The 12,104-nt window shown below is 39.2% G+C and overlaps 1 protein-coding gene across 2 annotated transcripts in view; it reads right to left on the bottom strand.

Annotated features, from left to right (window-relative positions):
• Window positions 1-866: 866 nt before the first annotated feature.
• LOC106156203 (uncharacterized) overlaps window positions 867-12,104 on the bottom strand; it is a 42,026-nt gene continuing 30,788 nt past the window's right edge. Inside the window, exons 1-9 of one of the 2 annotated variants that reach the window (XM_087009527.1) lie at window positions 6,983-7,890; window positions 6,413-6,670; window positions 5,952-6,062; window positions 5,668-5,802; window positions 5,216-5,398; window positions 4,929-5,012; window positions 4,635-4,706; window positions 4,016-4,115; window positions 867-1,929 (exon numbers count right to left, since the gene is read on the bottom strand). In XM_087009527.1, coding sequence (XP_086865653.1) covers window positions 1,698-1,929; window positions 4,016-4,115; window positions 4,635-4,706; window positions 4,929-5,012; window positions 5,216-5,398; window positions 5,668-5,802; window positions 5,952-6,062; window positions 6,413-6,670; window positions 6,983-7,211 — 1,404 coding nt within the window. In that variant the 5' untranslated portion in view covers window positions 7,212-7,890 and the 3' untranslated portion in view covers window positions 867-1,697. Of the gene's footprint in view, window positions 1,930-4,015; window positions 4,116-4,634; window positions 4,707-4,928; window positions 5,013-5,215; window positions 5,399-5,667; window positions 5,803-5,951; window positions 6,063-6,412; window positions 6,671-6,982; window positions 7,891-12,104 lie in introns of those variants that run through there. The other variant, XM_087009526.1, reaches the window with a different exon arrangement.

Genomic DNA, 12,104 nt, shown 5'->3' with positions numbered 1-12,104 from the left:
GAGATAACTTCAGCGCGAGGCGGGAAAGGCAGCTCCAGGCGGCCAAACCTGTGACGTACGAGACTTATGACTTCCAAATATGGATCCAGGCGGACACAGCTGTGACGTGTGACTTCCAAAAATTTTGAAGAAGAACGCCCTCAGATTGTCGCTGTTCGTCAGAGCTAGTAAAAGCGACTCCATCACAAGGTATATATTTAACAAGCTAGCTTTTACGTTGCTCTGACACTCAGGGTAGGATTGTGTGGCATTTACAATTTTTTCTTCATTGAGGAGCTAGTATTGGAATGTTGTTTAATAGAGACTATTCACCTGGATAGCCTTATTCCCCATTGAAAGTCCTCTAGACAGATTTCGAAGTATTTTAACACTAACTGTTGACTAAATATGCTCACTTCAGAGTGCATAACACAGCTGATTTAATTATTCCACGTGGTTATACATGCAGGAATCCTATGCCTTGGCATTCGGTTTAATTGTAATCGTCATGTGATCGTTCTGATTTGGTTTTAATGCGACACAAAGTTACAAATGGGTTCAAGCGTGCATTTGACAATGTGCTGAAAACGATATATTTCATTCACCCCATTTCCATAGATTTTTAGATCGATCTATCCCTGTGGGGAGTCTCACTAGATTACTGTCAGCTTGGCCGGCTTAAGCGTCTGTCCCGCCTACTAAAAGCTGTAAGGGGGTAATTAACTATGGTGCCCGCTCGGCTGACTGCAATTTAGCGTGAACCCCCAGGGAGTTAGGTCGATCTAAAACTTAATCTTTAGATCGATCTAAATCTCTGGGAAAGCACCCATTATTCTTGATAAATCTCTAAATCAACTTTGTTGCTGCCGCATTAGTACTAGCAAAACAGAAACTAGCAAAGATTTGGGTAAATGTTTTTAATGGATGGTGCACTTATAATTACATATTTATAGTGGATATAGATAATGCGCAGAATCTCTTTTGTTGATTAATCCAAACATACCAATTGACAATTAACGCTTTATTTAATACAATGAACTACATGTATATATGCGAGAGATTTGCTTAAGGATAAAATATGAACACACTGATGTTCATATACACATATACAGGTAAATATTATAGTATAGAGTATTCACTTAGATGAATATATGTAGTAGCAGGAGTAACTGGCTGTTTGCCTGATATACAGTCACATAGATGGCACCATATCCCGGCAGAATCTGACAAAGCTGTTGCTCTATAATGCGGAGTGGCTGCTGGTGTAGGCAGCCTGCTTCAGAAAACATATATATATATATATATATATATATATATATATATATATATATATATATATATATATGCCATGCACAAGTATAAAGACGTAGGGTTTTAACCAGCATTTCAGAATTTTGGGGAAATTCAGGGAATTTCTTTATGAAAAGTTTTGTTACACCCTCTTTGTCCCCCATTTAGTCAATGTTAAGAGGTCAAGTTCTACTGCATAAGCGTCGGAGAAAACATTGTATTAATTTGTATTTTCCATATTGCACGTATACGTCGACCAAATACATACGAAATACGTACGAGTCACAAAGAAATTTTCTGTCACAGGAATCACTGTGCACTACAGATGTCGTTGTCAACCAAGACACATTTCTAGAAACCGGTAGTTCCTTTCTGATCCGAGTTGTCATGCTAACCATAGCGTACCCTCTCCCCCGTAGAAGTGTAGCCTACGTCTCGTTCGGAACAATGTAGACGTTGATGTTAACTGGTTCCACATTCTCGTAAAAGCAAGGAACCATACTGTTTTGTCGTTCGGAAGTTTCTTCTCCAAGCCGGGCATACTGATGCATATCAACATCCACTTTTGTCTCTGTTACAGGCTGATAGAGAGCGGAGTCCTTATCAGTTACTAGAGATACTGGGAGGTCCACATTTTCATATGGCTTCATATCTCTTTTTCTAATAATAAAAATACGGAAAAATAATTCAAACTAAGCAGAATAAAAAACATAGTCAAGCTAAACAGTTATCCTTCGCATACAAAATACACGTATTCTCCCCTAGCAAAACATGTCACCCCTATTGCATTTACCTCATATATTGCTACAAGGTTACCCATAGATTTAAATTTACCATTGCACCCCACATACATTACACAAAGAGCCCTATATACAGTTTTGTGCAGAGAAGATGACATTACGGATACGGATAAACGACCCTATATCTTACGTATCGCACATTTAACATAATTACAGGGTAAACACAATAGGCCACAATGCTTAGCGTAAGTCACCTGGGTTACGGGAAGTAAGTCGAGTTGGCCTCGTTTGAGGTGATGAGTGACAGCCTTAATTGCCACCTCTCCCTCTACTAATGCTGCTGAGCGACAGCGTTAATTGTCATCTCCCAAGTCCCAGCCACTTATCTGATTATCTGCAGTCGGGCAGATTTGAATTTGAAATTTGAAATTTACAACACAATTAACACCAAAAAAAATAAATAAATAAATAAATAAATAAATAAATAAATAAAATAAAATAATAATAATAATAATAATAATAAGTAACTATGTAACACATAGTTACTTTTTTTTGTTGTTAATTGTGTTGTAAATTTCAAATTTCCCATGTGTTGTTGATTCTGAATGTTGAAAATAAAGGATCCATAACCCTGATAAAGCCAAGGTCCCTACTACGTTTTGGACGCACGGTTTTCAGGTTACTAGCGTCCGGCTAGGACGTAGCGAGATCGCACGTAGCGGCTGTTGATCATGTCGAAAAGGTTCTACGCGCTGTTTGCGTCCTCCAAAAGTCGCCACACGTGCGGCATTTTTATGGCCGTAGACCACACGTAGCAGCCCGTACGTTCGGTTGGGACCTAGGCTTAAGACGGCGTATTTTACGTTTTTCCTTGAGTCATCAATTTCATCTCAAATTATTACATTGAAATGCTCACACTATTATAAATTTTGAACATATAATTGATTGCAGTTTAGCCTGGCTTTGCCCTAAACTTTTAACCTTTTAACATCATTTTTGTACGTCAAAGTTTTGGGTGTATTGGCAACTTTGGTTTAGGCGATCTGGTAGTGGTCAACGGAAACCTTAACACAGAGCCAAGCATCCAAGGACTAATAAGAAATTAAAGAATCCTTTCGAGAATATCTTTGAACATGCCAAACCATTCATGTTTCAGCGTGATAATGCAACTCCACTTACAGCCAATGCGACTGTAATGTTGGTAGTTGACGGCCGCAAGTGAGTTAGAAGCAGGTGGAGTTTTGTAGACTAACTGAATTGATTCACATGTGCTCATAGTATAAGCAGAGGAATGTGATGTAAACGGGGAGAAGACAGCTAGAGGTTGAAATAGGTATAAAGACAAGTGAATAGAAGTGGCGCGGAAAACAACTGAAAAGCAGTTTATAAATAAGATGAGACAATATAACAGTTACAAGAGTTGTAATTTCTACCTCGCGTACAAATTAAGATAATGACAAGAAATTCGGCACACAAAAGAGGGCTGGTTGTATGCCAACCAGATCCATAACAAATGTGTGGGGTACATTTGTATCCTCAGGAATGGAAAACCCTGCAAGCAAAAATGATCTCATACTTTCTTTGCACCATATGTTGAACGCCATCACTCCGCAAACGTTACGGTACTCTTTGACTCCAATCACAGACTCGTCCTCCAATCCTGATGATACTAAATCTTTCACTATGGTTAGCTTATTCATTAGTTGTTAAATCAGTAAAATTTTGTGAAAAAAACCCTGCTAGAAGTTGAATAATTAATTAACACTGATTCATGGCATGCTTTTTCTGTATCACTTAAAACATTGCTTTAGGGATAACACTTTTCTTTTTGCTAGGGGGAATATTTAGCGCCTAAGAAGAAACGATACAAAATGACTGATTAGGACATATATAAAACAGAAAGTATTACAAAACACAGTAATCACACAAAATTTTAATTTTAATTTTATTAAAATATTTCTAGAGATGTAAAAGTATCCATTCACAGTGACTTAATAAAACCTCACCGTTTGCGCCGTTGTAAAAACAACAAGACGGTTATAATAACAAGCATAATCAGTAAAAATGCTCCACAACCAACTCCAATCCCAGTGGATATGACTGAAACTTATGAAGAACGTGTATTTAACCAAATTACAATCCAATATCTTGTTTTAAAATTTTGTTTGTATTGTGTTCACAAGAAGTTACTTATCAAGGTAATCATAATCAATGAAATCATAGACTTTGACCTGTTAATCTTTCCCGGTGAAAAAAAAAAGTTTTAATTTCATGTTAGTTCATGATAGACCTTATCTTTCAAACGCGCATATCCAGACTAATTTCAGTTAAAATTATCAGATGTAGATTTGGTTGAATCTGAAGATGATTCTTTTTTCTGTTCGTCAACAAACTATGGATGAGGTTTGTTTTGATTTTTTTCAGGATTGGTCAAAATTTTGGAAATGATCTAGATCAACACCTGAATCCAAGATTTTTTGGAGGATTCTTCAGCATGGCGATTAAGAGCCTATGATGACCCAAACATTGCTGCAATTGGGTGCTTATCTAGTGTTAAATAACGTTTGAGTTATATTTTTAAATGGCAAATTATGCACCTTTAAACTCTTTTTGATACAATCTCACCTGGTGATAGAGTTTCTTCTGTAGACCATCCTCCATGTATAGGTGTGGTAGTATTACGGATGCCCGTTATACCTGAACAAGTGCGAAAAAGATTAATTAACTAGCTAGTGTAAATGAACTACAGAACTCAGGCATTACAACGTTAGTTAGGGGAAACAATAAAAAAACAGTTATATCAAAGACGACAAACATTGTGAATATCACTCTGCCTTAATGTCTGTAAGTTTTATAAATGAAACAGTCTAAATACAAAACCCAATATCCGAGGGTCACGTGAAACCCGCTTCATCTCACCTGTGAAGGTATCATTTCCAGTAGACGAGTAAACCGTTGAATGTGTTGTGGATTCTTCTAAAGTAATGGGATAATGTGATGAACCTAACAGTATAAGGACTTTGTCCGGTAACAGTAGATCATATGAAGATCATATTTTTTTATTTTTAACAGTCCATTTGGCTCATGGTATAATTTATTTCATAATATCTAAGAAAAGGTACACAGCGTTTTACAACGAACTTTGTTTTTAACGTTTTAAAAATTTTAAATCTTTGAAGCGAACTGCCCAATTGTTTATAGATTACCTGAACAAATTGGAGGCTCTCCAGTCCATGTGAAGTCAAACGTGCACTTTCTTTTTAAATTACCAGCTGTCAGGGTAAAGTTCCATGAACAATTGTACGCGATATGTTCGCCAATATCTACATAATTCACATTTGATTGCTCCCGTGTGGCGTTCACGGCATTGCCAGGTACGACACATTTGCCTATAGAAGGAGATCAAAGCAACTGCACAATAGTTACGTATCAAGTATCTGCTGAACTATTGATATGTACCTTGATGAAATACAAGTATGCACGTGCTCATACCCATTGTATATTTTCCTGTTACATGTTGTAATAATTCCTAAAGGAAAACGCTAATTACTACACCGTTGTAGTACATGTACCATGTGCTGTTATAAAAAGTAATGTATTTTGAAATCTTTAAAAGTGTGCAGTTCAACTACTAGTATAACCTACAGTAAGTACTTACTCGTGCATGTTTTGCCGCCTGAGTTTGTGTCTAAGACAGGGTGGTACCCTTGGAGGCAGGTATTGTAACAGTTGCCGTTTGATAAACATGTTTGGTGAACGTGGCAGTCTGCGTCAATCTGACATTCATCTGTATCTGAAAACATGCACACCTAATTGCATTGTCTTATCATTCAGTTACCATGTTACTTTGAAGTCCACTTCTGTCAACAATTCAACAGGTTTGTGTTAGAATATGAAAATGAATTATGTTATACTCTGCATGCTGATGTATAAGAGGATTACCTTCACAGTGACTTCCATTCGTTAACTGCCGCCCTGTTTTGCATCCACAGAACTGGTTTTGGTTAATAACAATGCACATGTCGTCACACACCAGACTTGTACACGGCTGACCTATCGAAATATTGAGGCTAAATAATTTCATTATCTTAGAAATTATTCAGTAGCTATAAAACAAGTACAGTTATCCAATTTTACCTGTAGGCCCCTATAGTGTGTATAGTGTGTGTGTGTGTGTGTGTGTTTCGGGGGTGGGAGGAGTTTTAGAGAGCATTCACATCGAGAAGAGCCGTGGTCTAGCAAGGCCGAGGCCTAAATGAATGTCATTGAGAGACCATTAAAGGGTTACGCGGCCTTCATTTCATGTAGGTCCGCCATATTAAGGTCTCAGCCTTGCTAGACCTCGGGTCTTCTCGATGTGAATGCTCTCTTGTTTAACAAGCGTCGTTAACAGTTGATATTACCTTCTCGGCGACAATGTGCTGTGTCAATGTGAATAGCGATGTCACTTGAAAGTAGTTGTCCCGGCAATGACATTGCACATACATTTGCACTTGTGAAGCAATCACAAAGGCTAACATACGGCTTCCATGTGACGCTTACACATTGACCAGTTGAAATTTTATCTAGACACTGTCGGATGGTAGATGTTTGATACGAATTTTGTGCTGGAGTTTGGTCAGGATATACTGTTAAGTTAAAGTGAGACGGCAGTGAAATGTCTGAAAGGTAAAAGAATAACGATATCTTCACACACCAATAAAATAGGACATTTACCTGTACAAATAAAACCTTCTAAATTTCCCTTTTAGCTGGTCACAAAAGGGGCAGAAAATACATGCACTGTATGGTGATCAAGAGCGTGTTTATTGTCAACTGATCTGGTGCAGCACTGAAACTCGTCAAAAAGTTTACGGATCGGCTTAAATGTAGATGTATTTATGAAAGCATACTAAGTGCGACACGTTTACATGCCCATACAAGGGTCAGATCAAAAGCCTTATTATTGACAGCAATCTACGCAGACATATTACCTCGACTAAAACAATGAAACCATGCCGTGAAGTTCACCCAACCATTCCTAAAGTATTGCCATGGCGAAGACAACTCCGTCTCTATCAGGTCAACCGCAGTAGGGACTGAACGAACATGGACTACCGACGTGCCCTCCTGGATGACCCACTGATATTTAGTGTACACCACCTCAAAGTAAGACGTACCACCCTGACTGTGGGTTTTCATGTATCTTGGCATATTGTTCATGGTACCATTTCTATAGTAAAACCCCAGCAGTTCCGTCTTCTCGTAGCGTTTGCCTTCTAACGCCTTCTAAAATGCGAAAATTTTCCGTGGCCTTTCATCGGGCCCCACCCTGAGCTTCAGAGATAACTTGACACTAACCTCTTCACAATAGCCTATCTTCATCGTGTCAAGTTACCTCTGACGAAAATAGTTTGACCTAGTTTATATAAGCCAATCGAATCCAAGTTTCAAAATTTTTCACCAAAGTTTGGTGAAAACGCTGATTGGTTGACCGTCAATCGGCAATCCTCGGCTGATTCCGCAAGCTCCATACTAACAACAAAGTGCGGAGACATCCTATAGGTCCGAGTGCATAACCGTACACAAAGAAAGCATGGCGTCTCCTACGAGTGACTACGTGAAATAATGTGTTAAGTTATCTCTTGATTCTTTGCAAAATATGAGTATATCGGAATTGAAACCAGAGCAGTTTGAGGCCCTGCATCATTATCTACTGAGGGATGATGTCCCTGATATTCAGCCTTATCTTTGATTGGTCCGGATTTGAACAAAGCGCGCTTTGACTCGTTCGCGTTCATTGGCAAGATCGTTCAATGAGTCATTGAGTGCGGGCTTTAAATTTGATTGGCGGGCGGCGGAGGCAATCGAATGCGGTCAGAGGTAACTTGACACGATGAAGATAGGCTATTGTGAAGAGGTTAGTGTCAAGTCATCTCTGAAGCTCAGGGTGTCGGGCCCGGAACTCCACGCCAAGTGTGTGTGTGTGTGTGTGTGTGTGGGGGGGGGGGGGGGGGATTGGGGAGGGGGGGGGGGTCGGCATCGCATCCGCCCCTGCTGTGGAGTATATGTACTCTAGATTACGATACATACATGTAGTACATACCTAAAAACGAATATTTATCGAAACCCCTTCATGGTAGTGAATACTAACAAAATTCATAAACATTCGTGTTTCTGATCAAATTTTCGAAAGCGTGGCCATGATGTTCCCTTTTTTACTTTACGACATTCATTCTATGAAACATGCACTCGTACCCACACGAGGGTAAAAATGACAACATACAGGTACCTGCAGCCGTCACCTGGAGTACTTCTTTATAACACATAATCACCAGGAACACTTGAATAACGTTCAATCCCATGGTGACAAACGTTAATATGATTTCTGTGTAGTTTGACATATGAAGTCTATGGCCTCAATAAGGAAGTTTATAAAAACTAGAAGAGGGAATTTAGCATGACCCACTTTCATTGTATAAATCCATCCCTCTTTCTATTTTTACCTGCCCATTGTACTCGCGCGGCATTGAGGGCTGAGGATTCGTCAGTTGACCACAGAATTATATGCAAGATAAAGGGATACAATAATGACAATTCTTTTTCAAAAAATAATTACTGCACGACCTGTCAACACTCCCGATCTCGTCAGGAGTCTCCTGATTTGGGGACAATTCTCCCGACCTCCCGATTCAGACTAACAATCTTCCGATCTATGAAGAAAAAGTACTTGTGCCGTCAAATGGACTCCCTTCCCATAACCTTATCATACAGGCAGGATCGATCTTTCTCATCGGGGATTCTCGCTAAGGCGCCCTCTGTTTAAACAGCTGAATTGTCTGGTACGCCCCCTCGCAAAGCAACATGAGCAGCATCGTGGACCGCAGTTTTCACGAATTCATTCAAGTAACGAGGGGGCGTACCAAACATTTAAGCGGCTTAAACTGAATGCAATTTAGCGATAATCACCGAGGAGTTAGATTGATCGAGTTAATGCGATAGGGTTATGGGAATGGTCCTATAATGTGTACAGGCCACACCATCCTGAATACTGAACGATCTAAACAGGGCTCTTTTATCAAGCAAGGTAAAACCTTTGTTTGTCAGTGATATTCTGATATGGTAAAAAATATATAATATTTTTACTCGGGGGAAAGGGAAGAGTTGTAACGTGAAAACTATATTGCACTGAGAATATCTGGGTTAATAATGTCATATCAGAACTCACTGACGAAAGACTAGATATGGTGGATCTTTGTAAGAGCCCACCGACAAAGAGCAATTGTTATAAGCCTTTGAAGTTAAGAAGGGTACAGGTGAGAACAATAGTATTTGTTTCATGAATGTGGTGGGGCGGCTCGTTAAAGGATAATCACGACAACGATACTCACAAGTGACCGTCATTTACTTTTAGGACACAATGATATGAGTCAATACTCAGTATCAGTTTGACGACCAGAATCATTAAGGTTAACGAGAATGTATAAACGGGAGGAACGTCTTGCAGACATAGAGACGCCAAGTGGTCCTAGATAGTTTGACAGACAAAGCGACATCAAACATATCGAAGTCTAATGACACCTTAACGAGCTCTCTCCACAATCAGGTATATAAGGTGGTTTCATTTCTAAGTGAGTTCAGTTTTTAGTTGAGTTCAGAAATTCTGTAAATTAGATAACGGAGCTCAGTGGGAGAGACTCCAAGACGACTGTAGGGCCGACGCTCCGGCCGCCTCTAATTCTGTAGAATAAAACATCAGAGTAACCACTCCAGTTGTCTGTTCTGAATCCGTCATCGGCAGAGACGCACTCCGCCAAAGCCTCACGAACCTCACGAGCACACACAGAACAAAACCACTTGAGGGTTTTACGTCGTCATGGGGACGAGGCTTGTTCCGAAATGAACCGAGATGGGCATTGTTTGTAACAAAAGCTTTCACAACTTAATTCCCTCAGTTAACATGTTACCGTAGTTCACAGGCCCATGTGTATCTTACATAGAATAAATAATAGTGCACAAAACGAAGTCATTTAGAAAATTTGACCTCCGCAAAGGCAGCTCAATTCCCATTACTTATTTATCTCTACCAAGATCTATCCCATTTCTGACTCTTTTAGACAAAGCCTCCATAACTTTTTGCATAAGTTGCTACGGAACAAACAAACATTATAAGTGGTACTGCAGTGTGTAAATTGCATTATGGATCACCACCAAATTCTGTTTGTTACTTGGTCCCCTAATTTTACCACCATTAACTTCATGGGGAAATTAATTGATTTATTACCCGCCTTTGTATCATTAACTTAAATGTCATAGATGCATCTGATACCGCAGTTACAGATCTTGTTCATATCATGCATGACGACATTGATTTACGAGTTCTGTAAACGTTAAGCCGTACTGGCACTCTGTACTGGAGTTAACATTCTCTCTGTTAGCGTGTAAGTGCGACTTCTCTGCCCATGTAGCGAGCGAACTAGCTGCATTTTTGGACAAACGATTGTTATTTATAGGATCTAGTATCGTTAAAAGTTCAGGGACTTAGCAGAATTCCTAAATCGTAAAAGCGATTGCGTTTTGTGAGAAATTTGGCCCACAACAAAGGTGAAATACTGTGCATGTTCAAATTGATACAATTACAGTTATTCTCAAAGACCAAAAACAAAATGGGACAAACGAACTTTTGGAATGCTTTCAGAAATACAATTTGGTTGAATTTCTTACCAGCCACACTAAGATGGGTTTTGGACTTCAGTGGATTCACGAAACAGACCCAGTGCAGTGGCGGCTGTAGAGGGGTCAGAGGGGGTCCTGACCCCCCACCCTTTGAATTCTGGTCCCCTCTTGAAATTAGAATTTTGACTAGTTGAATCTTAGTTCTGAAGCGAATCAAAGGGCACCGTTCGCCCTCTTAAGTACCTTTTTTTTTCGGGGCCCAAAGAACCCTACGCTGAGTTTGGGTGGTCGGCTTTGCATCCACTGACCCCCCTTCAAGTAATCCTGGATCTGCCACTGCAATAAATCAAGTTATTCTTAATTAACGCAATGGTTCCACCTATCAAACAAATAAGTTCGAAAGTAAGGAGTTATGACTTTACTGGTACTTATAATTTCGGATACAAGGAGCAGAAAGGTGAACTAAAAGCAAGGGCTATACGTCATTATCAAATGTGATTGGAAACTTGATGCACGGGAATGATGAATTAATTGTAAATCATTTTTATGAGAAATAAGAAGGGGTATACTTCTTGGATATTTGACGAAAAAAATACCGGCGCACTGTGTCTTAGACAATATCCTCATCGACGTTGTTTGTACACGAGAATTATGAACATTTTCAAGAAGCGGAGTTACCGTTTTGAAAACAAGAGAATATTATAGCGGTGGACTTTGTCACCTATAATTCCCAATAAATTAGGACAAATGAAATATCCTGATGACCAAAAAGCATATGCTTCAAAAAGTACACCACTTTAAAAGATCCTAAACAAAATGTCTCTATTTCAATTAAAACTAGAAAAGCAATCCGAGAACGCAGACCTCCGCCAAGGCAGCAAAGTCTCCACCCAGTGCCGTTTCACCTGTAAATTTTTTATTATTGATTGATTATTGGTTGATTATTGATCCGGATCATCACCAAAAACTACTTCTAAGTAAACCCATTTTTGACCTACCCTGAATATTCGATCGAAATTCATCCATAACTTTTTGATGACAGACAGAAAGACAGAAAGACAAACAAACAGGGGTGAAAACATAACCTCCTTGGCGGAGGTAAATATCCATCTGCTCTAGCATAGACTGTGAATTTTGCAGTTTAGCATGATACCAAAATTCAGATTCTTTCGGTGAGGAAGCACATGTGTGCAATATTTTTCTTTGAGAATTATTCTTCTAGAAATACACTGTTGACAAATATTGTAAGTTTAGTCATTAACTGAGCCAGATGCTCTACGAATTTATTATAAGAACATGCTGTGCATACAGAGTAGACAAAATAAGAATGTGATAGCATAGATAATTTATTCTAACTCACGGTGAAGGAGAAATAAAGTTATCCTTACAATTCCTTTGAACGGACGGACACAAGAATAGACAAACAGCATCTGGCGGTCC

The sequence above is a fragment of the Lingula anatina genome, chromosome 3, assembly GCF_051362555.1.
Source record: "Lingula anatina isolate TDL-2025a chromosome 3, LinAna3.0, whole genome shotgun sequence".
Lineage (NCBI taxonomy): Eukaryota > Metazoa > Brachiopoda > Lingulata > Lingulida > Lingulidae > Lingula > Lingula anatina.
This window is presented reverse-complemented; position numbering and strand designations above follow the sequence as displayed.